This window comes from Mus caroli, chromosome 11 (assembly GCF_900094665.2).
Source record: "Mus caroli chromosome 11, CAROLI_EIJ_v1.1, whole genome shotgun sequence".
Lineage (NCBI taxonomy): Eukaryota > Metazoa > Chordata > Mammalia > Rodentia > Muridae > Mus > Mus caroli.
Window position 1 is genome coordinate 59,228,504 of NC_034580.1, and position 27,821 is coordinate 59,256,324.

Genomic DNA, 27,821 nt, shown 5'->3' on the forward strand with positions numbered 1-27,821 from the left:
AGGGGAGGGGTTAGGGAGTGTGGCAGGAAGATGTCTACAGAGCACAGGATTGGGCTACAGTGACCAGGGCACAGCCCACATTGCCAGGTATCTTGCAGGAGACAGAAATAAGGAAGCAATACGATTAGGACAAAAATGAAATATCTGGTGGTGGAAGAGATGGCTTGGCAGTAAGAGCCCTGGCTGCTCTTCTAGAGGACCTGGTTCAATTCCCAGCACCCACATCTAGGCTAACAACTAGGAACTCCAGTTCAAAGAGATTTAGAACTCTCCAGCTGGCACCAGATACCCACGTGGTGCACTGACACACATGCAGGCAAAACAGCCATACACATAAAATACAAATAAATGAAAAATTGAAAACAAAACCACCACAGAGTAACAGCCAAAGAAAGCAATCAACCCTTCAACATCTCCTGAAGATTTTACTACTCACCTCCCCAGGAGCCAGCAAGGGGCAGATTTTACCTCTTTGTGACTTGCTTTGGGGGCACAGGAAGGGTATCTAGGGGTCAGGGGAAAAAAGAGAAAAAAGGAACCCGTTGTTTAGGGAAGGACTCTTAACCCTCAAAGAGTGAAAACACATTCACACATGTGGGTGGTGCACATATGCAAAGTATTAAACTTTATCAACAACTGGTTATACGTATTTGGAATTGTACTTATTATTTTTTTTAAATGTAATTTCTGTTTTGGTGTATTTATTGATCTATTTTCTAAGGGGTTCCTTTCTAGGTCCTATGAGACTCTTCATCTTTTAAAATAAATCCAAAGGAAAAACAAACAAACAAACAAACAAACAGACTTGTAAGGGTCCTCAGTGGACAGGGAAGTGGAAGGCATATCTGTACTGAAGTTGTCTCTTTGCCCAGACAAATGGGGGCGTAGCCTGCCAAGAACTCCTGGAAACAAAACTTCAGAAGTCTCTGGGATGAGAGGGGATGGAATGGGTGGGCTGGAGAAGGGTAGGAATACAGAAGCTGGGACCAGAGGGAAGCAGGAAGTGGGGGTCTGGGGGTGTTAAGGCTGCTAAGGACTAAACTGAGCTGGAGAGGTCTGAGAACCCCCCAATCCGGCAAGGGGTGGACTGGCTGGGCGTTAGACTCAGGCAATCATACAGGCGCTGTAAGTCTGACAGCGCCCAGAGACCTAGGGGTGGAGGAGGAAGGAGGAAAGGAGAGAGGGAGTGCGAGGAAGGGGCGTCTCCTCTGTCGTCCGCGCCCTCTCCAGTGTATTGGGCGGTGCCTCGTCACCTTTTTTTCCCGGTCCCACCCCTTCTGCCTCTCTAGCCCGGCCCCTGCGCCTCTGCTCTGCACCCTGGAGCGGATCCCCGCGTTGGTCTGGCCTGGGCCGTTGACGTCACCACCAAGTTTGCTGTCCTTCGCGTCCCACGTGTGGCGGTAGCGGCCAAGGAGGCTGCGGGGAGAGCCTAGGAGCACAGAGGCAGCGGTGGCTGACAGGTCCCGCGCAGCGGGGCCCCTCCAAGCTGTTCCCAGCTGGGGCCCCAGAGGAGTGGGTAGACTTCCGGAGCGCTCAAGAGGCCAGAAGGCTTGAGTCCCATTCGGACAGAGGGACTAGGGGGACTTTGCTTGCTCGCTTGCTGAGACGAGCTGAGCTAGGACTCAGGGCACGCTCCTGGGCGGGCCAGGAGAGCAGAACAGCTAGCGACTGGAAAAAGGGTCACTCGTCCTAACCGGAGCGCACACAATTCTTCGGCCCGGGAGTCCTGCGCCCGCTCCACGGGGGACTGAGCCAAGGATGCGCTATCGTTGAGCCAAGTTCCGCACCGCTCAGGACCCTGCTGAGCCGAGCACCTTCGCCACTGCCGCCGCAGAGACTCCCTTGCCCGGCGACTCTCGGAGACCCAGGGCGCGGAGCTCTGTGCAGCTAGGCTCAGGACTTGGGCGCGTTTCAGACCCAAGACCATGGTTTCTTAAGCACGGCCCCGCACCCCTTTCCTCCTCGTCGTCCGGGGCCCGGGACCCCAAGAAGGGCTCGCAGTGCTTGGTCCCTAGCTCCAGCCCCTGCTGTCGCCCGGCGGGGCAGCTCTCGGGCACGCAGGGCGGTTCAGGCGATGCGGCCGCGGGGCAGCACGCTGACTGGCAGCGGGGATGGCGGAGCTCCCAGCACAGTCGTGGCCTAGCATGGCCCGTTCGCCGTCCGAGGTCGCCTCTGGCTAGGATGGCCCCCTCGGGTCCCACCGGCGCCCAGCCCAGCCCGGCGGAGCCACTGTCGCGCAGCATCTTCAGGAAGTTCTTGCTGATGCTCTGCTCGCTACTCACTTCCCTCTACGTCTTCTACTGCCTGGCGGAGCGCTGCCCGCCCGGCTCCGGCCCCGTCGCGGGGGTCCCGGGGCGCGGCGTCCCTGCAGGACCCAGGGAACTGGCGATGTGGCCCGCGGGAGCGCCAAGGAAGCGCCTCCTGCAGCTGAGGCAACGGAGAAGGCGCGGGCGGTCGGGGCCAGGAGACAGCAGCGACCAGGACGAGCAGAGCCCTGGGCTGGCCGCCGCACCAGGAGGCTCCGGGGCGGGAAGCAGCGTGGCCGAGGCCCAGCCGGGGACCCTGGCCTTACTTCTGGACGAGGGCAGCAAGCAGCTGCCGCAGGCCATCATCATCGGCGTGAAGAAGGGCGGCACGCGGGCGCTGCTGGAGTTCCTGCGCGTGCACCCCGACGTGCGCGCCGTGGGTGCTGAGCCCCACTTTTTTGACCGCAGCTACCACAAGGGTCTCGCCTGGTACCGGTGAGCGCGGGGACCCCCATGGGTACTTCTGAGCGCTGGCTGTGCAGAGAGGGAGACTAGGAAGGGATGGCATAGGGGAAGCAGTAGCTGTCCCCATCTTGGGCTCCAGTTCTTTCCTTCTCCCTTGGGGAGGGGCAGATGGAGAGAGGAATGGAGATCTTGATTTTAATCCTCAGGGCTCCCCAGTTCCCCAAACATTCTACTCCTTGAAATCGCCCTAGTAATTAGATAAAGGAAAAGAAAAGGAAAGATGAGAGTTTCCTTTTAAGTTAGAAAACTGTTCCTCATTACTGGGCTTACCAAGGGAATCCAGCGTCTATTCCTTTATCTTTGGGGTAATTCCCTGTGGTTAACATGGGTCTTTGCTCCGGTATTTATTTGCCTTGACCCTTTGCCAGATAGTTGTCCAAGGTGGTAAGTCATCTAGAGACTTAGTAAAAGTGTCAAGAGGCCGTGTAGTTTGGATAATCTATGTCTCAGCAAGTGCCAGCAACTACTAACTGGGTTTTAAAGAACACTTCGTTGGTAATACTATCAGCCTGACAGAAATTTTTCTAAAGATCTCCTAGCCATTATCTTTACAAATAAGATAGTTAATTTTATAAGGGGGGGGGGGGAAGAATCATGGGGAAATGCGCTGGATACAATTTAGGAAGTAAAAGTCATTTACGGGATAAGCTTATTTGCCACTGTCAAATTCAGATCACCTATAATATCAGAGTTAGCCAAACTCTAATAAATTCTAGCGTGGCCGGGATTTGGTTTGTGGTAAAAAATACTGATTGTTTCCCCCTCTCCTTCAAGTTCAAGGACAAAATTCATATGGTTAGAATTTTCTCATTTTTATAAAGTTCAGCCTGTTCATAAAATATTCATTCTCATTATAACTGAAACAATATTAGAAAAGTTATGACACAGTTGAGGTACACGTGGAAGGAACCATTCATAAAATACAGATAGACATGATGTGACGAGTTTATTCACTTGTAGAGTCAAGAACATGTTCAGATTGATTTCGGGAGCTGAATTTATAGTTTAGTCCTAAAAAAATAATAATCAAATTCAAACATTAAACACTTCTAAAAACAGTAACTTCCCAGTCATTGGAAAGAAAAACAATCAGCTTTCCCCTGATATAGCATATATATCATTTAAAATCATCAGCCACTTAAATATACTCCCTCCCCCATGCTTCTGTCATTTATGCCCTATCCTCTGGGAAGCTCTTATGCAGTGACCTGTTGAGTCTGGACAACAGGTCCTTCTTCTGGACACAAAGGCTGTTCTGTGCTATTCCCCAAGGACACAAGAATGAAGTGATTAAAGACCCCTAAAACTCTTATCTAGAGCCGCTCGCATTGAATGTGGCCTCATACAGTGCAGGGAGAGACCCATTTCAAGCCATCAGTCTGAGACATACAGGCCTGCCCTGGGCTCTGAGGTACAATTAAATATAGTGAAACATTTAGTACTAACCCCCTTCATTTTTGCTTTGCCCTACTAAACTTTATTTCCACAAGATGGGATTGCTTCTTCTTACTCCAGTAACGTCTGTTTAAGGGCATGGTATATCTACAGACCTGGATCTGATTTTCTGTGGAACTTTCTGAAATCATGTAAAAGCAAGAAGGTTTTGAGGTAACTCGAAACACAACTACTTAAAAAAAAAGCATGGGAAAAAAAAAAGAAGAAAAAGTCATAAACTTTAAGGCCGCCCTGTCCTTTAATATGAAGAAAATCTCCTTGGATTGTTTATCCAGTAGAGGAGTTTTATAAAGCAATTTATGGTGGTTACAAAAATAACTGCACAGTAGGCTTCATGGTTTGGTGAATTTAATTTTCCAAGTGTCGGAACAATGTCTTTGTTTTAACATTCACAGTGGAGTGGGTTGTTTTTTATTGAATGCATAAATTTAAGCTCACTGAATTATATGAAAAACTCTTATTTAAGAGGACCCAACCTGTGGAGCCTGGATTATGGGATTATTTAATGAAAATTTCCCCACAGTTTCTTTTCATCTTGACTCTGAACTTGGAGTTTGATGTTTGCGAGAAAGACTGAAGACTGAAGTCTCTATCAGCCACACAGGCTGCCTTGAAGCTGCTGTTCATTTTGGCTACTTATATTTACCTAATATTCAGAAGAAGGGTCTGGTGAGACTGTTGTAAGTTGTCCCAAATTTGCAATATAGAATTTTTACGCATACTTAAGACCACACACACACACACACACACACACACACACACACACACACAGGGCAGGGGCAGGAAAAACCAACAACAACAAAACCAAACTTTTTATTTGCACCCTGAAGAAAGTTAGAGAAGAGAAAAATATAGGTGATACTTTTGATGCTTAGTGATATGGGGAGTCTAGTCTGTCTGTCTGTCTGTCTGTCTGTCTCTCTCTCTCTCTCCTTCTTTCTCAGTCACTATTTGTCCTAACAGTTTGCGGTGGGAGTGCCCCCTACTGTCCTCACAAAAGGAGAAAGCGTTTGCTTTAAGGAAGTTTGAAGAAATCGCTTCAAGAGGGAGTTTGAGAGTTAGAAATTTCTGTTGCTGAGGTGTTTCTCTATTTCTACCATCAAGATGAAAATAGAAGTGTAAGCTGTGTTTCCAGAGTAGAGTATATATCCATCTTTGAAAAAAAATATAGTAAAATGAAAATGAATTTGTTACTCAAAATCTCTAGACAGGATATTATTCTTATTGATTTAAAGTGTTTTAATGTTCCTACCAAACACCTAAATTGTTTCTTATATATATATAACAACTCAGCACACTCCAGTAGAAGTATCTGGGTATGAAACTCCTCATTGTTGAGTTTGAAAACCATCTCCCATGACTTCATGGAGCAGAGAGTATTAATACAACAAATGTCTATGGCTTGTGTGTCATGGGATAGTACTCATTCCAAGTGAACAATATCCACTTCTAGTGCATGAGTGGTATGATTATAAAAGGGAGTGTAAATCCTTTTCCTTTCTTCAAAATGTAAACATCTTTACAGAAAGTCAAGACTGGATCTCTCTACTGTAGTTCCAGGGCAGGTGAGCTTTGAACTGAATGAAAAGGGCCCTCTCCCCGTTTGTCTATTACATCAGTACCAACTAAAAGGTATTCCATTTTCCTTACAGAGACAAAGGATACTTATTTGTAAAGTATTTCAATAAACTACACATGAACATGTATATGTTCACATATATACACTCCTTTTGGTATCTTTGGGGCCATTGGTCCCATCCCCCTGCATGTATCACACTTTGCAGATGCTCCAGTCTCTCCTATAAAATACTACAATATTCACACATAACTTAAAGCATCCTCCTCTGCACTTTAAATCATGTGTACATTATTTATAATGTGTGATATGACATAAATGTTATGTAAAGAGCTCCTACAGTATTGTCAAAGGAATAATAGCAGAAAAAGTCAGGACATATTCAGCACAGATGCAATTTTTTTTTCTGTAGGTTTCATGTAGTTGGCTGAGCCTCTGGGTATACAACCTATAGATACAGAGGGCCTGCTGTGCATCTGTCTGTCTTCTATCTATTTATACATCCACACATGCACACATGCGCATAAGTGGCTCCTTGAATACTCTATGCCTTTATTTGGACCATATTTGGAAGCATTTACTATGTCATCTTTATACTACCACGTCCCATATCTTAATTCCCATCATTAGCAAGACTGGACCATCTCAGTCAAGAATATCACATTATCACATACAGAAATGATGAACAAGTACTTAGTGTGAAGACTTGAAGCTCCAAACTTCATCAAAATATGAAAAAAATTTGACCTTACAACATCATAGACCATGGCCTTCTTTTTCAAGGCCACTGGAGTGATGACTTGAACAAAGGCACTTCTGGTTTCTGGGAGAGCGCTGCATCTCGTGGCAGCTGGGAACAGCTGCACAGCACCTCCAGGAGCCAGTCCCACCCTCTGGGCCACCATCCCTTTCTTTCACAAAGAGTTTGAAACTTAAGCCAAAGGAGGTGCAGATCCTGGCCACCCATGCAAGGTCGTATGGAGTGAAGTCCAGAGTCAATGTCCTTGAGTAAGCAAAGAACCAGGGCCAAGAGGACTCTGAGCCTAGGGAGTCCACGTGTGTAGAGAAAAAGGGAGGCATTTCCTCCATGAATATAATTCCCAGGAACTCTGAGTGACTAGACACTTCCCACCTGCTCTCATTGTCTGGAATTCTGGGCTTTCTCCCCCATAGATATCATTGGCAACTTAATCAGCTGTGCATGTGTGTGTGTGCTATACATGTATATGTGTGTGGAAGTAGAAATACAATAGAAGGGGGGAGGGGTGGCATTTGTATGAAGAACTTCATTAAATGATTGGGGAATATCTAAGAAATGCTGGGTATAGAAGAATTGCAATACCTCTTGTAAAACCTCAGGTCTGCACTTCCTTGTGTGTACGTCCCCTTATGATCTGAGGGTTAGAGCATGTAGATACACTTTGTGTGTGAACGTGAAGACCATCTCTGGGTGGAAATCCTCCCACAGTGTTATGATCTCCTGCTCCCCGTCCCCCTTTTAGCAGAAAACACGCTGGCCCAAATATTTGTCTCACATAAATAAACTGGTTGATTGGCCAGGGAAGAATAAGCGCCAAGTCTGTATTTTAGAGGGGTCATGGGAATAAAGTCAGCCTGTGCAATTAATGACAACAGGGTCTAACCTTACATAGACCAGATGTTCACATCATGAAGAGTGTTGGTCACAAAGCAAACAACCGTCCTTGATATAAACAACCATAAGAAGTGGTCGTCTCTCTATGGGACACATTTGAGCAAATATAAATTGTACCCACCATCAGTTCCATGTCTGGGTCCAGGCAGGGACCCTGTATACTTAGCTATTTTTATGGGGGAGAGGAAAAGAGCTTTACCCCCACCTAATAGAGATGCGGCATATAAAGAGAACTTGTTTTGCCAGGCACAGTGACTTACCTCGTAACCCAGAACTACGGAGGTTGAATAAGGAAGACCTCAAGTTTGAAGCTAGTTTGGTTCCCTAGTGAGGAACTACATAAAAAACAACACCCTCCCAAACAAACAAACAAACAAAACACAAAACAAAACAAAAAACCCAAAATATAAAACAAGGCGATCTAGTGTAGTTTCTTGGTCTCTATTTCCCAACAATATGAAACCCTGGGCATCTAGGAACTTTGTTATCTTCAAGCCATGAGTTAAAATTGTGCAAGTTTTTCTTACCAGACATGTGCCTTTTATATACACGCACAAGAAAGTTTTCAGAAGCATCACTTCTGCCCGATAGCCTTCGCCTTAATCAGAGGCTTCACACTTGAAAGTTTGTGTTGATTTGATTTCTGTGGGATATATGGATACAACTAGTAAGCAAACATATGTGAACCCAGTGCTCAGATCTCTCCTAATTCCTGCTTCCAACGATAGATACAACTCTTGAGTAGCTGATATTTCTCAGGCACCTGAACACGCACGATTGTCCAATGGGTCTCTTGAGTTCCGCACTGCAGAGTACAGTTTTAGCCGGTCTCAGGAGTTGTCAGACAATGGCAGATGTCTGGCAGGAAGGGGGGAGTGTTTATTAATAATGCAGTTAAGTACTTGCCATTAGGAATGCAAGAGAGAGTCTTTGAAAGGATATAAACAAAATTCCTTCTTGCTTGTGAGCCACCTACTTTGGATGTGTTGTATAGCGCCACCTAGTGGCAAAATACTCAGTAAAATTCCCTGACAGAACTTCCAGACTAATTGTGTTGGAAAGGAAAGGAAAGGAAAGGAAAGGAAAGGAAAGGAAAGGAAAGGAAAGGAAAGGAAAGGAAAGGAAAGGAAAGGAAAGGAAAGGAAAGGANGGAAAGGAAAGGAAAGGAAAGGAAAGGAAAGGAAAGGAAAGGAAAGGAAAGGAAAGGAAAGGAAAGGAAAGGAAAGAAGGAAAGGAAAGGAAAGGAAAGGAAAGGAAAGGAAAAGAAAAAACAACAATGAACTTAGATAGCAGGTATCGTCCTCTTAGCCCAGCTGCTGCACTGAGCCTCTTTAGGTATGGGTGGTTCTCTCTCTCTCTCTCTCTCTCTCTCTCTCTCTCTCGGCAGTTTATTTGTTGGAGAGAAATAAAAGACTTGACTTGACAATAAACCCAAAAAGCAAGATACAAATGATTAGAGGATTTATATTAGACATGTGCATAAGGAAGGAATGCCATATGCCCAGATTACTTTTGTTAGTGCATTTTGCCTCTGTTTCTGAAAGCTGGCTTCAGATGAAAACGCTTCCAGATGACTTTATGGCAGGCTTATTCCTTCCCCTGTGTGGTGCGGCGATGGAGGAGGGTCTTAATAGAACAGGAGGCACACAGAAGCCAGCTTAACCCTTCCAGCACTTGTCCTGTGCCTACCAAATGCAGGACAACTCTTGGGATGGTGATGACATCGGTTAGAGATGCATTTCTGGGCCTGTGGATAGGTGGGGTCAGGTTAAAACAGCAGAAGGAGTAGGGACATGACTGGAAGCCTGGCAGAAGTGACCTTAATCAGTTAACCCGGGGCCTCTTTTGCTGAGATCTTCTACGTTGTCCTGATATTATTCATTGAACATAATATTATTTCATCTGTGGGTATTCATCCACCCCCATCCCCTGTGTCCAGAACCCATGTAAATAAGACAGTCCCAAGATTCCAAATTGAGCTTTGCAACACACTGGTGCAGTGTGACTTGAAAAACGTCAAGGTGGCCTAAAACCTGGTAAGGCGCATAATCTCTTTCACATGGGAGAAGACAACAGTGACTCATTATTAAGAAGCATATACATTTAGGGAGGTGTTCTCTTAATTGGGGCCTAGAACAGAAGAATAAGTGTTTGTGGAGACAAATTAGGCACACATGAATGCTGCAGATAGTTGAATGAATGGCATTATGTGACAGCCTCCATATAGCTGAGGTTCCACTTACCGGCGCTCAATCATAGTCTAAAAATACATCAATGGGGCATTCCAGAAACAAACAATTCACGATTCTCAAATTTGGAGCCTTTTTGGATAGCAGGATGTGGCATGGTGTTCTATGGGACATGAGTCACCCCTGTGTCTAGTGTACTTAGCAACCATCTCCCTTCCCAACTCCACTGTCCTAGTATCCTCCGTGCTTCTGGGAAACCAATCTTTATTCTACTTAATATGAGACAAAGCCCAGGAGTTGGTATGCTGGCGAGTTGGACATGAAGAAGAAGAGGCACAAAGTGCTTCCCTTAAGTGAAAAGTCCAAATCTGAGTCAAGGGAGAGATTTCTCTCGAATCCTGTGTTAGTGAGGTCTGTAGCATGATGAGTCTTCTGTCTGCAGAATTCTGAAGGAAAAAAAAAAAGAAATCTGTACAAATTTTTTCTTGTATGCTTCAAAGTGCAGAAGCTGTGGCCACAGCATGGAAGTGCTCAGTGGCTAGGTAAAAGCCATTACATTTATGTGTGAGTGCATATAAGTGGTTTGCACTTAGTGCTACGTTACGTTGGACACTCTCTGGGGTTCTTGGAAGAACTCTAGGGTGAATAGAGGGAGAGGTAGGTTCTCATGTTTGTATGTGTTGTTTCTTGTTTGCAGATGGCATCTCTGTATGTAGCCTAGACTGGCTGTCTCAGCCTCCCAAGTGTTGAGGTTATAGGCAAGTGCTACCACATTCAGTCTAGTTAACTGAAATGGATACCTTGGTTTTCACCAGTGTGTTGTACTTGACCTACGCCTGTGTAATGATGCCTCCCTGGGAGGGGTAGTTTATATACCAAGGATTTCTTTGTGCTATTTTGTGTATCTTAAATAGCTAAAATTATCCTAAACCCCCAAATGAAGACATCAAAGGAACCAAGAAGAGCTTAGGGAACGGGAAAGGCAGCTTGTGCTACACACAATTCTGTGTCTCACGCTCCTTTACCTCAGAGGCCGCTGTGGGCTGGGCTGGCTGCCTCCCTTCTTGCAGTGCCTCTTGGTCCCAGGCACGATGAGCCTCCCCTCGACTATTTTTTTTGGGGGACAGGGAGCCATGGTGCAGATGACAGGACTTGAGGAAGAGAAAGAGCCAAAATAGGAGTCAGGCAAATGAGACACATGGCTTTAAATTTTTTTAAAAATATCTATCATATATCTATCTATCTATCTATCTATCTATCTATCTATCTATCTATCTATCTATCTATCTATCTATCATCTATCATTTTTATGTGCAGGTGTTTTGCCTGCACGTAATGTCTGTGCCCCATGTGCGTAACCTGCAGGAGTGTTAGATCCCCTGGAACTGGAGTTACAGGTGGTTGCAGATTACCATGTGTGTGCTGAGAACTAAATCCAATTTCTCTGCAAGATCAACAAGTGCTCTTAACTGCTGAGCCATCTCTCCAGAGTCACCCCCCCCTTTTTTTTTTAAATTTTTAACTACAAACATATGAGAAGTAGGTCTCAGAGCTGGGGAAGCTGGTTATGGGGTATAGACGTTAGTAGGGTTGACAACATGGCTTGGAATATCCTGACCAGCCTATGTAAATCTCCTCATTAACTGGGCTCAATGTCTCTGCTATGGTGCAGACGCTCCCAGAGCAACCTGAAGCTATTTCTACATTCCAGGTTGGAAGAGATGGAGAGACCCATTGTAGAGTGCAGGAGAGTCATGGTGGAGGATGCATCCTATAGCTAAGTGGCTTCCTTGCTGAGTTCACTGTCTGTACTGCCAGCATTATCAGACTTGCAGCCCCTGCCTAGGTGGCATACTGTCATTTTTGTGCTTCCATTTTTAACCACACAGTTGTGTTATCTGGGCTTCTCATTCAACAGAGTGCTGACAAATCTTCCTTCAAAGATCTCCCCTCTGGTATTTATAACAACTGTAAAAATAGCTTCATCCACATTACTTTTTTTTTTGGCTTAAAGCGAAGCAACAGCAGCTCCTTCCAGAGCCCCCAGGAAGCCAGTAGCTTTTCCTTTCAAAGGCTGATTGGCCAGTCTTTGGTGAATCTGATTTAGGCATCTTTGTGGATGCTTGTGCAAATAAGATTAATTATGTGAATCAATACCAATCAATTCTCTACTATTGTCATCCTTTGCCATTTTAATGGGTAACAACATGTCTGAAAGTTATTATTATTATTTTTTTTGTCAAAACAGCAAACCAAATATGTGAAACGTGTAACAGGTATTTGACAAAGCTCGCCACTTTTGGTATAAAGTAGCTGAGACCTGTTGCATTGAGCCTTCACTGTGTGCTGAACGAGATGAAAGGTAGCTAGTCTGAATGACGTTATGAGGGTCAAGATTTTAAGCATTTCCTGCATGCTACATAAGAGAAAACACAGGTTTGGAAAGGAAAGTAACTTACCCACAATGATAGAATGGCGTGACTCCACATTGACCCACATCTAGCCCTCCAGTGCGCTTCACCCCCTGGGCATTCTTGGATTGTCCCACAGAAATGTCCATATGTTGTTCCTGCCCAGCTATCGAGTCTTGGTCCCAAAGATGATGACAACTGAAGGCAGCCCATGCAGTAAAGTGACTTGGAACTATTTGATTCTGATCAAGGACCATTAACTATAAAATTGGGCAGCACATCAGACTCGAGCTGAAAAAGCAAGTTTGAATTAATATCATTGTTAGCTTATTGAAATAACTGAAGCCATCTCAGGCCAGGCATTGCATGAATTCTATTGTGTATATTAATAATACTTTACCAGTCAATGGGCTCTCTCCATATCCATTAAAGAAAAGCAAGAATCTCTAGCCAACCTCTTGAGTGAGCCAAGCAAGGAGTGTCTGAGCTGCTGCACACAGAACCCAGTGCACTGCCAGGACTGTAGTCTAAAGGGTGCTTGCACTCTGGAGAGGGCCACGGTGGGGTGGTAGCGGTACCCAGGGTCGAGAGTTTCAGGATAGTCCTGAGGTCTCCCTTGTGTGTAAGGATTCCCAGCAGGCCTTCTTCTTGTAAGCTGCAAGTCTCTACCAAAGTGTCTGTCTCACTCACCTTTGGACTGATGTTTTATTTTTTTGTTATTAAGGTATGCTAGTACCCCAAGTCAGAACACAGCCCACTGTTAAGCCAGCAGTATTCCATTTCATGATTATAGTCCTGTCTCATGGTCATTGTGAACACAGAGCTTGTCCACAGTGCCCAGGCCACACCTACGTATGCCTAGCTATTGACAAGTATGCTCCTTAAGTTACCTTTATTTAGTTTGGGTTTACACGCAACAATGACAGAAACTCTGCGGAGCTGGGGCCAGTTGTGGGATAAGTTTTAGTTGCCCAGAATTGGTTAATTAAAGCCTTGACTCTGTTTGAATCTGGTCTCTCCTCATTTGCCTGGCTTTTGGCTCTTCAGCATTTTGATGCATGTTGGTTTGGGGATCCCTCTAGCTTGCCTGCCTCTTAGATCCTTGTAACCAATTTGTGTTTTATGGTGTTGCCTGCTTGTAAAAGATTAGCAGGAGAAACTGGAGACCAGACCGGAAAGGCTTCGTTTCTTTCTATTTTTTTTTTCTTTCGGTTTTCCTTGAGTGTTCAGAATAGGAAGCAATCAATCAAATTATGGGAATAATATTCCTTTGCCATTTTCAGTGTTCTTATGTGAATTAGATTTCTTTTCTCACTAGGAAATAGCAAAGTTGCCAGGGTGGGTTGAATGGAAAAGTCAAAAATGACATGTTTGTTATTGTCATAAATTCTTTTAGATTCTCAGTTAAGTTTGGGTGTTTACAGAAGAGATCAGATTAAAGTGCTTCTAGTCCATAGAGCGATGGCTCCCAGTGCTACCTTGCTTAACTGAAGCTGTGTTAGCCCTAACTTCATGTTGAAAAGTTCTAGACAAGGGAAGGGAGGGAAATGGTCCTAGAATGTAGTGATTTTATGTCACAAACAGTGATTTTAAGTAAACATAAACTCATGCTTATTTTTCTTTCTTTTGAAAAAATTTTCATGACGGACTCTAATTATTTTTGTAGTTTCTTTCATCATCAAATGTGGGTTTGCTTTTCTTTTTCTTCTTTTTTCTTTTTTTTTCCTTTAAGAAATAAAATTGGTTTGTTTTTCTTCCTAATGGGGCCTTGCTCTTTCTTCTTGGTGTAGGAGGCCTTGGGATTGCAACAGTATCTGTTTAAAAGGCTTTTCCTGAAGCCAGAGGGTTGGTTAGTATGCCCTGGGAGAGTTTAATGATGGAAAGAAAACAAATTGGATCTGTTTTATATTTGTATGGGGGGAGGTCATAGAGACCTGATGCTTGCGAAGAAAATTCTTGGGATTTTCAGGTGTGTTTGCCCCGTGGTGAAGAGGAGCGATAAGAGAGTAAGTGTGGGAGAAATTATTTCTCTGTTTCTGCTGACTTTGGCGTGTAGAAAAGAAGGCTCATCATTTCCATCTCCTTTGACATGTCAGAAGAACATAGGAATACTCACTCACGCCTGAGTGTGCCAGGCTGGCATCTGTCTGCTGGAAATCCACAGGCAAAGGAAACAAGTCCGCTTGTGTGCCCTCATCCAGTCTGAGGAGGCAGATGCCTGCCTCATGCACACTTCTTCGCTGAGGCCAGGAGTTAGGTAAAGGTAAGGTGGTGGGTGACATGACACGTGTCTCTTAGGACACTAGTGTGTAATAAAACCGACACTTTAAGAAGTAGAGATGCTATACAGCTATGGCGGAGTATAAAAGAGAACCTTAGAGTGGATCCCACATATCAGAAAGAGCCTTATCACTTAGACAAACCTCATTTTTGTCACCTGCTAAAAACTTTGGATGTAAAATATGTTTGTCGCAATAATAATAATAATAATAATAATAATAATAATAATAATAATAACAATAATAAGACACACCCCACTGGGTCAAGACTCTAAAGTAATTTTTTAAACTGGAGAGGGCCAGACAACTCACACTGCAGGCCTTATGGACACTGAAGTTTGGCCCCTGGATGCCCAGCCCTGCTGTTAGCACCTCTGCTGCCACAGACAAGGGGGCACTGCCAGTCTCTTGCAGACTTCAGGCTCCAGGTAAAGCCTTTCCATAGCCATGGTGCTTCCTTTTCCTTAACCTCTCGTCCCTTCCGCTGAGCACCGGCCAGGGACACTTGGGGGGACATGTGAGAGGAAATGCAGTCCAGTAAGTTCCATCCCCGTCCCACTCAGAAGCCCACAGCATGCCTGCTGTGGTGACAGTTGGTTTAGCATTCTCTGCCCTGGGACAGCATGGCAGTAGCCCAGGGAAATGTGAAACATGCAGAATGGCTCCAGATGAGGCCATTTTGCAGAAATGCAGTTATTGGCCCAGCTACAAACATTCTGTCTTGGAAGGGACACACAAACACCAAAGTAGCTGTCGCTTGTTTCTTTATTTTCAAAGCTCGATTATCCATTTTGATGTTTCCTAGACTTTGAACTTGAGTGTGTTTGGTTTACTGCTCTTCGCTGGCCACGCCCCCTTCTTCCTTTTGCTCTCTTGGGTACTTGGGCATCAGTAATGAAAACACAATGACGGAAATCTGGCTCACTGCCACCAGACCTACAATTTGAACAGCAGCCTCCCAGTGTAGATGAGTTCTCCGTTCTGTCTGTGGAGGTGAAGAGGTGTCAAGTTGAAAATGAAGACTGGGTAAAGATGTTCTGAGGTTCAGGTTCAATAGATGATGTATTACAAGAGTTAGGGCTTTATTTTGGGCCACTCTTATCTAACAGGAAAGTAGACATGTAATCCAAATATCCATAGCACAAAAGAATGGGAACCCTTAGGGAGGTGGACATGCTAATTATACTATTTGGTTAGCATCATTTGTATAATGTATTGGATTATCGCATTCTATTTTATAAAGAGGCACAATTGCTACATCATTAAAATAATTTTTAAAGCAATTTAGTGGAAATTATCTTTGCAAGTTAAGCATTCTGTCTAGTGCACACATTTAAATGGTATGGATAAAAAGACAAAAAGAATCTAACAATAATTTTTTTTCAAGATAGGGTTTCTCTGTGTAGCCCTGGCTGTCCTGAAACTCACTTTGTAGTCCAGGGTGGCCTCGAACTCAGAAATCCTCCTGCCCTTGCCTCCCAAGTGCTGGGATTAAAGGCATGTGTCACCACTGCCCTGCACAATATTATGATTTACAATAATATGTGTATAATATAACACCGTATGTACTCATAATAAAAACAACTAATAAGCTTGCTTGAATGCATTTCTGACTGACACAGATCTCAGTTCTTTTTAGCCTTCCTTTAAATGGTCCATGACCTCAGGACATTGGCTGCCATCATGCTTCTATGCAGCTCCTGGGGCAGGGCCCTGTGAGAGGGAACTGGCGATCTGTTGGAGGTTTGGCTTTGCATGCTGCCTTGACTTTGGAATCCCAGTCCTCATACGTAGCATGTGGATTCATAGTCACTTGGGTGCCTATTGAGGGATCTAGATGATGGTGAAGATGCTTTGTCTGTAGAGCTTATAAACCTGTGGAGAATGCTATCAGTGATGAAGGGATGGGCAGAAACTGGAGACTATTTGAACATTTTATCTTGAGTATATTGTAGTTGGTATTAATGAAAGTGGTGGCAGTGGGCGCAGGAGGAGGAAGGACATATATCCATCCAAAAGAATGAACTCTATTTAGATATGAAAGTGCAGCTGCCTGCCAGAGTGCATGAGTGTGTCAGAGCAGGCTAGCATACACTGGGCGTGGCCTTAGTAACCCCCTCTAATCCTGTGACCCTTCAGTACAGCTCCTCGTGTTGTGACTGCCTCCAACAATGGATTTACTTTCATTGTTACTTTATAACTGTAATTTTTGTACTCTTATGAATCATAATGTAAATATCTGATATGGCAGCTATCTGATATTTGACCCTGTGAAAGAAATGGCCATCGACCCCAAAGGGGGTCACACATAGGCTGTGAACCATTGTCTTAGAAGGTCATGCTAACCATGAGCCCACTGAGTGTTAAACAGAACTCAGCAGTGGATAGAAAGAGTTCACAGTTTGATCTTATGGAAATAGATTCTTCAATACATGTTGAACATGCAAATATACTTAGTAGGAACTCTATAGGTGTCTATGATTTTAATTTTAAATAACATTTAAACAGTTGGGTTGCTATATGTATTTCTTTAAATATTGGGTAGAAGAATAGTTTAAAATGTCAATAAAATATCAAAATATATATTTAGAACTGAGTCCCTTGGTAGATGGGTGTTTATTGTAAAATTCTCTTGAACCTGTTGTCTTTAGAATTTACCTAAAATGTTGGTGTGGAGTAAGGGGTGGTCTCAAGTTCAATGCAGTGGAAAGTTTGTGTAGAAGGTTGAGAATATTTGCCTTGTCAATTAAGAAGTCTTTTGTGACTTTAAGACTTTGTAGGCTGTGTGGTGCACAGAAGCCAGTAATAAGTTGATGGGTCAATGGGAATTCATCAGTGAGGTAAGATTCCCAGGACCGTATCATGTATGTATCTGACCTTTGGTACCTCCGGAACAGTCCTGGACTTGAATTGACCAGTGAGTCTTCATGATTGCCTTGTGAGCACACTGGCTACTAATCAGTAGAAACAAATCTTTCTGAAATGAAGAGGGTTGACAATTGTGTTGTTGGGTTTTTGGTGGGGAGGGGTTGTTGTTGTTGTTTTGTTTTTATCCTGGTTTGTACATTTATGTGGTTACATATGGTGGTTATTTCATTAATAGTTTCTTTGTCAAAGAATTCCAGCTAAGTTTGTATTTTTTACCAAATTGTGTGTGTGTGTGTGTGTGTGTGTGTGTGTGTGTGTGCCTGAGGAGGCCAGAAGAAGGTATTGGATCCCCTAGAACTAGATTTACAGGTATAAGCCATAGTAGGTACTGGGAACTGAATGTGGGTCTTCTGGTTGAGAGGCCAAGACTCTTCACAGCAGAGTCATCAGTGTTTGTGTTCTTTGAAAGGATGGAAATGGTGTTCAGTGTTAATTGTAGAACATGCATGCCATTCCATGTGTTCATTCTGTCTTCTTGAACATTTTGGTCACATGGTGGTTGGCTGCTCCTGAAGGAAACAAACCATGAAGATTTGTTTCTGTGGGTGACTAGTCAGAGTGGTCAGAAAGGTCATATCAGCCTGTTTTAAATTCCATGTGTGTGAAACAGCAAAACTGACCTTGAACACTTGCCGGAAAGTCCCATGAACCAACGAAGAAATTTATTGGACGTTTAAAAGGTTTCGGCCATTGGTTATATGTATTCTTGTGGGTTCTCCATTCTTCACTGTGAACACCAAACCACAGTCAACATTCACACTCTCAGACATGGTCCTGGCACTTTATTCTCCTCCCTGGACATTTGGTGTTGATGAGCAAGCACTAGAAATGAAATAAAATAAAGAATGCTCAAACATGAGAAAATCAAGCCAGCTTATTCCCCATCATCTGAGTCACAAATTTGCTGCTTGTGGCCCCAAAATACACTGTTACAATGTTTGATTGCTCGTTTAATTGATAATGATTTTATTTCTCCAACTCATAGACTTTCACAGAGAAGGAACCTGGAGAATATTTCCTGATGAGCCTGATTTAGAATAAGCATAGTTGTGGGTAGTAATTATTCCTCTGATGTCTATGTTCAACATTAGAATATTGTAAATAATTTATTCTTTACCACAACTGTCTTTATGGTCTACTGACAGATCCATTGGGGAGCAGAATAGCGAGTGATTCATGAAGGGGAGTTTTTAGAGGGTGAGAGGGAAGTGGGCCAAGGGGCAGGTCTGGAAGATCTAGAGAATCAGGAAGGAAGAAGCAGAATCCTCTTGGTTCAAACTGAAAGGTTCCCCAAGTCATCGCTGCTGTCAGTCAGCCTTTGTGTAACTCTCCCTGCAGCTTAGCAGTGACAGCACTGTAATTGCCTCATCTTGTGAGTACAAATGCCACAGATCTCTGGTTAGAGGAGAAGACAGGCAGCAGAGGGGAGAGGGCACTGCAGGTGGAGTGCATTCAGGGCCAGCATTGCATTTGCTCTGTCAGTGCAAAATGGCCAGCAGGAAGAAAAGTGTGATTTAAAAGCAGTTTTGAGTCCAGAAACTTAGAATACCCAAGATATAAAGTACAATTCATAAAACACATGAAACTCAAGAAGAACGAAGACCAAAGTGTGGACACTTTGCCCCTTCTTAGAATTGGGAACAAAATACCCGTGGAAGGAGTTACAGAGACAAAGTTTGGAGCTGAGACGAAAGGATGGACCATCTAGAGACTGCCATATCAGGGGATCCATCCCATAATCAGCCTCCAAACGCTGACACCATTGCATACACCAGCTAGTATTGGATGGATCACAGGGCCCCCAATGGAGGAGCTAGAGAAAGTACCCAAGGTGCTAAAGGGATCTGCAACCCTATAGGTGGAACAACAATATGAACTAACCAGTACCCTGGAGCTCGTGTCTCTAGCTGCATATGCATCAGAAGATGGCCTAATCGGCCATCATTGAAAAGAGAGGCCCATTGGTCTTGCAAACTTTATATGCCTCAGTACAGGGGAACGCCAGGGCCAAGACGTGGGAGTGGGTGGGTAGGGGAGTGGGGGGTATGGGGGACTTTTGGGATAGCATTGGAAATGTAAATGAAGAAAATACCTAAAAGAAAACAAAGATATACTTATACATATCTAAAAGCACTTTGCAATATTAATACCTGTTAATGATGAAAACTCTCAAGTTTCTTTTAAAAAAGCAGTTTTGAGAGACTAGAGAGACAGTTCAGCCATAGAGGTATTTGCTGTGGGAGTAAAAAATATGAGGACTGGAGATTAGATCCCCCACAACCTGTATAAATATCAAAGGATCGCCTTTGGAGGCAGAGAGGAAGGATTCCCATAGCAAGCTGGCTAGGTAGACCAGATGTATCGTGAGCTCAGCGTCGAACTGAGAGTCTCTGCCTCAATGAATCAATCAAGGAAGACTCCTGATGTCAACCTTAGGCCAGCATGCACACACATGCAAGCATACCCTGCACACATGCACATCCATACTCGTGAGAGCATGCATGTGCATATAACACACACACACACACACACACACACACACACACACACACAGGAAAAAAGGAAGCAATTTCAGATTCTTTTCATTGTCAACACTGGTATTTCCTGGATCTTCCCCAAGAGATGGATGAGTCTTGAGGTTCCCAGATGGAGAATGCATGCACCCGTGCTCCCCGGCGTCTAGCCTTGGTCCTCTTTGTGCCTGAGGGTTTTAGTGATTCCTTGTACCCTTGCTTGAGCACATTGTCAGCTTGAACATGATTTTGTTCCCTTGGCTTTCCTTCATGAAGATGCCTTTTAAGGGATGGTCAGTAGTGTGGTTTTCCCAGAAATTCAAGCCATCTACTACCACTAGCAACTGGCTGGACCTCATGGGCTGTGCAGCCCCTTACACGCTACCCACAGCCAAACAGGGTCCCTGTGTGTGTGCACTCACTGAGGGTCACACTTGCTGACAGTGTTGGAAAGCTGTGGCAGTACTGTAGATGTACTTTCCCCTTGACTGACCCCTCCATTAGAAGAAACACAGCATGGGATTCATTGATAAAATACTTCGAGGAAGGAAAGAACAGTGCCCTGCAGCTGTGAAGAGGCGACTCTGTGACGTAGTTAGATATCACTGGATGAGAGATGCTTTTTTCTACGTATATGGTTTAATTGTTTCTCAAACTACATCAGTGGATAGGTTGTGTTTTGGCTCTAATATTATAAACGCAGTTATAAAGCAGCAAAGGGGGTCTATGGGGAAGTGAAAGCATTTGTTGACAAGGCTGACCCAAGTTAAGTCCTTGGGTCCCATGTGGTGGAAGGGGAGAACTGAGTCCCGCTGACTGTCCTCTGACTTCCGTATGTGTACCATGGCTTGCCTGCCTCACTCCACCCCATGCACAATGCAGTTTAAAAATCTTTAAATAGCAAAGATGCACGAGTTCTCAGAAGCACTTTCCCAAGTTGGCTTAGACTACCATGATACATGAGCCAGGTTTCAAAGCTTTGGCCAAATCATCGCCCTTTAAAGTAGGAAATTCAAAAACATAAATCACCAGTTGGATATTTAAGCAACTTCAGTGCACTGATGTGAACATCTGACTTTCCTATAGAACTATCAGAATTCCAGGGGACAGACTGGCTCCATGCTGGGAACTCAGGGAAAGCCATTTTCTCTCCTCAAGGCCTCCAGAAGCCTGAACTGTTGAACCCGGATGTGAATGATGAGGTGCCATGCTTCCCAAGGTAGTTTCTCTTCTCTAATCTCCACCAGGGAGAAAAGGAAGTGGGTAGCCGGACAAACTCTTTCTCGGGAAGGCCTTTTGTGTTTGTTTGTTTAAGTGAAGGTAGTTTTCAAGTGAGAGGAAGGCTTTCTGCTGTTCTCAGGTAACAGCGAGAAAATGGATGAGTCTGTGGGCTGGGTTTTATTGGCAAAGGAATGTGGAGATGGCAGTTCAAGAAAATAGGTGTCCCTAACCCGGAGCAAGGAATTTAAATTGTTTAGCAGTATATGCTACGGGAAAAAAGAAAGAAGGAAAGAAGGAAAGAAGGAAAGAAGGAAAGGAAGAAAGGAAGAAAAAAAGAAAGAAAAAAAGAAAAAAAGAAAGAAGGAAAGAAGGAAAGGAAGAAAGGAAGAAAGGAAGAAAAGAAAGAAAGAAAGAAAGAAAGAAAGAAAGAAAGAAAGAAACAAAGAAAGAAACAAAGAAAGAAACAAAGAAACAAAGAAATGGTAGAAAGAGGCAACATTTCACGTCCATATAGATTTTTGAGCTATATCTACAGTGAAATGTAAAAGTGCATTAAATTTTTTTGCTATAAATTAGAAACATATCCACTTGGAATGTGTGACTGAATGTATTTTTATAATACTTGATTCCTATTGAAAAATGATGGAGTTTGCACTAAAGCACAGCCCTCTGGGAATGGAACTTATTAATTCATATTTTAAAAGCCTTATTATTAAGGAAAAAAAAGCACACTATTGTTATACCCAATTATTGGGATTAGAAATGACCTCAGGGTTTTTTAGCCCAGTTCTTAACTGATTAGCATTTTAAAACACATTCTGGAGCTATTAGTCTGTGCACAACACATTTTAAATTTGTTTTTACTTATTTCATGTGTGCGAGCGTTTTGCTTGCATGTCTGTCTGTTCATCACAGGCGTGCACCGTCCACAGAAGCCAGAAGAGGGTGTTCGATCCCTTGGGCCTGGAGCTGTAAACTACCATGTGGGTGCTGGGAATTAAATCCAGGTGCTCTGAAGAACAGTAAGCACTCTTACCTGCTGAAGCCTCCAGAGAATATTCTAAGATGCATCCTCACACACTGACATAGTATAACTTGTTTGGACAGTAAACTTCCTCAATGTTCATCAAAGAGATTGTTGTCCTTGTGACTGGTAGTTTGAATACAGCGTAGTGCCTGTGAACAATTTTAGGAGAGTTATTTTGTTAGCTCATATTCACATGTGTTTATTTATTAGGAACACAGCGTCATTCATTCTATATCATTTGACTTCTCTCCAGGGAGCTTAATACATTTTTTAATCCATTGGAGCATCATGGGAATTTTATATTTTCTTCTGCATGAATCCATCCATAGAAAAATACAGAAAACTGTCCCCACCGAATGCAGCCAACAGGGACAATACTCCCACAGTGACTGTTTCAAACACAGCTGCCCAAATAGGTATGGCAAGCCCACTTAGAGAGCTCTCATCTCAGCATTCCACAGTAACACACAAGCTGCAATTCTTCCAGTGCCTGCTTCCTGGAGAAAACCTTAGAGACTTTTGTGCTGGTGGCAGTATTTCAGAACTGATCATTTATCACTCAGAAATCATTGCTAGCGTTGTTGCTGATTTTTTTCCTAATCGGTGCAATTTTCTGTGATTGACATTTTCACACAATGGCAGAACTGACTGCCTTTGCTCCTCCATACCTAAGACCTAGAAACAAACAAACAAGCAAACAAACAAACAAACAAGCCAGGACATCCCCTTATGGCTAGCTTGATGTTTGTCTTGTCACGCATTGCCTATGTGACACTGGTGTGCACATGGTTGTTTCATATGCCGCAGCCCATTCGAAACATAGGGCCAAAGTAATTTCTAAGTGGCAGTGTGAATTCATACCCTGAGCAGGCTCTCACAGGTAGAAATGTGAGTGAGTTCTTGCTCCTGTATGATGCAGAGTAAGATAGGTGCAAATTTTCATGTTAACGGAAAAAGGTGTCCAATTGCATGGATGTTTGATTTTGTTACAAAAAAGATACAGTGTGCTACTCTTGGGTAGTTGAGATCTTGTAATTGTGTCATGGGGCCAAAAGTGCCAGCTTTCTGACAGCCTGATGTTTTCCTTGGAGTTTAGATGGTGAATCATTACAGGTGGCATGAGTATCACTGATAATGGACAATCAGCATCTATTTTTGACTTATGAAAAAAATTCAATTTCAAGCAACTGCCACTCTTGCAGATACTTTGTCTATTGACATGCTGTTGGCTTTGCTCTTATTTAGGGAAGTGGGTTCATCGCTGCCTGAAAATATGACTCAGCATTCAAGAGCACTGGCTGCTCTTCTGGATGACCCAGGTTCCATTTCCAGCACACACGTGGTAGCTCACAACTTTCTGAAACTCAAGTTCCAGGGAAGTTTGATTTCTGCTAACACCACACACATGTGGGGCACAGAAATGCATGCAAGGAAAAGTCACTTGAACATATAAAATAGAAATAAATATTAGCAGAAGAGGGCCCATCCAGCGTCACACTAAGAGGGTGAATGACAGTCTTTCACTTCCTTTCATTAAGTTAGGACCAAATCCCTTGTCTTCCCTGAGTACTGTGATCCCTACAATTGGGAACAGAGGCAAAGGGGCCCCAGGCTTCAGAAAGGGTTGGAAAAATAAATCAAAGTTCACCATGGAAGACCTGGCTTGTAAATGGACTTTAAAGACTTATTAAAATGAAATTAAAAGTTTCATAGATTCTGCTCTCTGGGTTCCTGTGAGTCATCTGCACCAGCCACCCTGCTGTTCAGCGTTTAACACAACTCCAGCATTTCACTTCCACAAACAGAACTGTCATGGCCCGACTTCTGTCATCACCGTGACAGAAGAAAACTCAGGCCAGGCTCTTTAGCTTTGGTGGTTTTTTTCCTCTAGACCTAAAGTCTGTGTTGCACAGAAGTGACTGAGAAGGGGGGGGGGGGGGCTCAAGCGAGGCTGATAGAAAGGAATTCATGGGTACACCAGGCACTGGGAGGGGAGAGCACTTTAGAGGACTGGGAATGTAGACCAGGATTTGGAATGAGTATTGATGGAAACTTCAGCTCTGTCCATCAATAGCATCTTAGGTAGGGCATTTTATCAAACAAATACCTGCTTGGCCAACTGTCAGCACCAAACGTGAAAATTGTAACAAATAATACCACACAGTTCACTGGCAAGACAAAACACAACAAAATAAAGGCATTTGGGAGAAGGTTATTTTCTTTTGGATCAATGAACTAAATCTTAACATATCTCTTGATCTTCTGTGGAGCCGTACAAATTAAAATGAAATGCCCTAGATTCCATGTAATTTTAAAGGTTCTTTTAGGGTCACTTCCAGCACTGGTGTGGAGGTCTTAAAGAAACCTCTGTAAATTATTATTATTATTATTACTATTATTATTATTATTATTATTATTATTATTATTATTATTATGGAGACAGGGTTTCTCTGTGTAGCCCTGGCTGTACTGGAACTCACTCTGTAAACCAGGCTGGCCTCAAACTCAGAAATCTGCCTGCCTCTGCCTCCCAAGTGCTGGGATTAAAGGCATGTGCCACCACCGCCTGGCTCTGTAAATCCTTTGATACTCCTTCCTTCAAAAGCTGGGGTAGAATCCTTTTCTTAACTGTGGGGCTGTTCCCACTCACTCACCGACAAGAAACAAGACTCAGTGGTAATGGCTGACTTCCTCTTAGGAGTGGCTTTCAAAGACTGGGCTGTGGGTCTTATATTGGCTTAGCTGTCAGAAATTGCGGAAATTAGCTGCCTGGTTTTGTGAGCAGTTCTGCGGAGAAGCAGCAGCATGGTAAGGAGGTGAAACCTCTCCCAAAAGGCCATGTGCATGGGCTAGTAATGGGTCTATTGATCAAGTCAAGCCCCGATGTGGCTGTGAGTGGCTGGACTTTCAAAGAAATATGCCAAGCCAGAACCACCCATTCTTGCTGCTCCAAGGTTCTCCACATGGGGCATAATCAATGATTGTGATTGTAAGATGATTATTATCCACAGTCAATATTTCCAGCACCACCAGCTCATGAGGCAGAGTGTCTCAACGCTGACAGGTTCTCAGAAGCTCCTTAGAATACAAGGTTCTGGATCTGAAGACCAGGGATGACTCTAGTGAGTCAGGAGGCCTAAGGAAAAGCCTGAGAATTGATGTCCCTATGTCCCTACTATGATCCCCTGTGGTGCTGACACTATAGTTGGGGACCATCCCATATATGCCAAGCCCCTTAACTGTTACAGGACCTTGCTGTGAATGAGCCACCCACAGCTGGGGGTACTTTCCCACTCACTGCACTGGGAGCCTTTGTCTTCTCCCTTCATTGAAGGGGATGAGGTATAGCATTGGACAGGGAATACTTCCCAGGCTTCAAAACCTGCTGGGCTCCAGCTCTCTAGTCAAGCCCCGCCTACTTTCCATTCATTCCTTTCCAGTACCATTTTCTTCTCCTCTTACCATATATTGACAACTCTCTGCTTGGGCTCATGCTGTTTGGGAGTCTCTGAGACTGTCAAAGGAGCTAAACTTATAGAGTGTTGTATCATGTAAGAGCTATCTGCCAAAGTGGTTGCTCCATTCTTTTCCCTGTCAGCCCCTTGGACACAAGTCACAATTGCACGGAATGGAACAAACAAGGTTTTCTTAGTTGGAATAAGGACTGAAAAAGATGTAGTAGACTCATGGGCCCAGGATCTCTTTCTCCTTCCTTAGAAATTACCCCACTCTTATCTGACTAATGCATCTCACCAACAAAAGCTCTATCAATCTGGAAAATTAGGAAATCAAAATAGAGGCTTAGAAAAATCATAGCTTTCTTCCTTCCATTTTTCCTCTTTCTTTCTTTCTTTCTTTCTTTCTTTCTTTCTTTCTTTCTTTCTTTCTTTCTTTCTTTCTTTCTTTTATTTTGAACATCCTTATGAAACTTTAAAAAAAAAGCTTTTAAAAGGCAAGTTTTATTCTTCCTTAGTATGGAGTGCAGTTTAGAGAAGAATCACAAAGGCCCTAAGAGATAGCGTGTGTAATAAGACAGGAACTATATAGATCTGTATCAGTTTCTGAACTGGCGAAAGACTCTTTAATGAGACAGTACTGGGGGGGGGGAGTCTCCTTAATGAGACAGTACTGGGGGGAGTCTCCTTAATGAGACAGTACTGGGGGGGAGTCTCCTTAAGGAGACAGTATTGGGGGAAATCTCCTTAATGAGACAGTATTGGGGACAGTCTCCTTAATGAAACAGTATTGGGGACAGTCTCCTGAGTGTAACATTATTTGGGGGAAATTCTTTAGAATGAGTCAGTACTTTAAAAAGTGGTAAGAATTACATCACCAGTGAGTCGTTGCAGAGAAACTCCAGTTGAGATAACTGCAAGTGGAGGAGGAGGCCTAGGGAGGATTGATGTGACTGGAGTGGATATTTTGTCTATGAGAAGAATTTCAAGTTAAAACCAGAATGAAACAATAGAACCTCGTTTTTAAAATGTATGCAATTTTTTTCCCTATGGGAATGGCAGCATTTTTGAGCAGGGTCATGGCAGGCAAAGACATTTAAATACTTAGGAAGTGGATGTTGGGTAGATGTGGGCTAAATTGATGCAGAGGATACTGGATGTGTATGGAGAACACTGGGGATCAAACTCCAGCAAGAGGTCTACTAGTCCATTTGAGTTGTCAGAATGAAATCACTGTAAACTGAGTGACTTGAACAAACTGTTGCTGTTTCCTGCTATCTGTGCTGGAAGCCCCAGGTCACACCACTAGATACAGAGATCTAAAAGAGACACCCTCCTAGTTTGTAGACTATTACATTCTTGATGAGTTTTCCCATAATAGAGAGGACAGAGAAAATGATCTAACCACTCATAGTCTTTAGAAGCTATTGACTCCATTGTGCCCATGACCTCATTTACATCAGATACCCCAGGAAGGCCAATCCCATCACACTTGAGATTAGGGTTTTCATTCAGGAATTTTAGAGGAATTAAGACACTAAACCTTGGGTTCCTGTATGAGAGGGGACACTCCTCCAGGCAGAGGGCTGTGGGCACAAAAGGTGCTTCCTGGAAGCAGGAACACTAAAGATTAAAGGGGTTTGGCAGCCGGGATGGCAGGATGACAAATCGCATGGATGACCAGTATTTGATCATTCAACTTTACTGGATCTGATTGTAATATTTTTCCACATCCCCTTGAACTCCAAGGTTATGAATAAGAGAAAAATCCCTGTCTGTCCTTTGGATTAGACTGTTAAACTCAAGATCACATAATATTTGAAGATTGGCTGTTTTCTTCAACATAGGTAACTGTTAACTAACCCTTTTCATATTTCCCACATCCCTAATAGGATGTTTAACTCCTTGAGTCGGTGTTTTTCTCATTTAAAAAAAAACTGGGTGTGGTTTTGGCACAGCATAATTACCTGGGAGAAACCTAAATGTTAGTTGTTTAATCTCCATCTCTTTAATAGTGTACAATAAGAGATTGGGTCTGAAGGTTGGGCAGACAAAATGACCTAGAAGATTGAACACATCCAGGACCCTTCCTCTAGGAAGCCCATTTCTATGAACAGAAGCCAGAATGTTCAATAGCCAATTCTATCATGAACTCTACTTCAACCTCAGGTTTGAACCCCTGTAGCATTTTTCACAGCTCGTTGCTAACCACCATCAGATGTTGTCAGCATCGTTTTTTCAATCACCCCCACAGAGAGAAAGGGTGGGAAAGGAGAGGGGAAGAGATGGGGAAGGAGAGAGAGCTGGAGGGAGAATGAGAGGGAGGAAGATGGGAGGGGAGG

The 27,821-nt window shown here is 43.6% G+C and overlaps 1 protein-coding gene across 1 annotated transcript in view; it reads left to right on the top strand.

Moving 5' to 3' along the window:
* The first annotated feature begins 1,303 nt into the window (after nucleotides 1–1,303).
* Nucleotides 1,304–27,821, top strand: part of Hs3st3a1 (heparan sulfate-glucosamine 3-sulfotransferase 3A1) — an 86,868-nt gene continuing 60,350 nt past the window's right edge. The window contains exon 1 of the mRNA XM_021178009.2: nucleotides 1,304–2,741. Within this exon, the coding sequence (XP_021033668.1) occupies nucleotides 2,182–2,741 (560 nt within the window). The 5' untranslated portion in view covers nucleotides 1,304–2,181. The remainder of the gene's footprint in view (nucleotides 2,742–27,821) is intronic.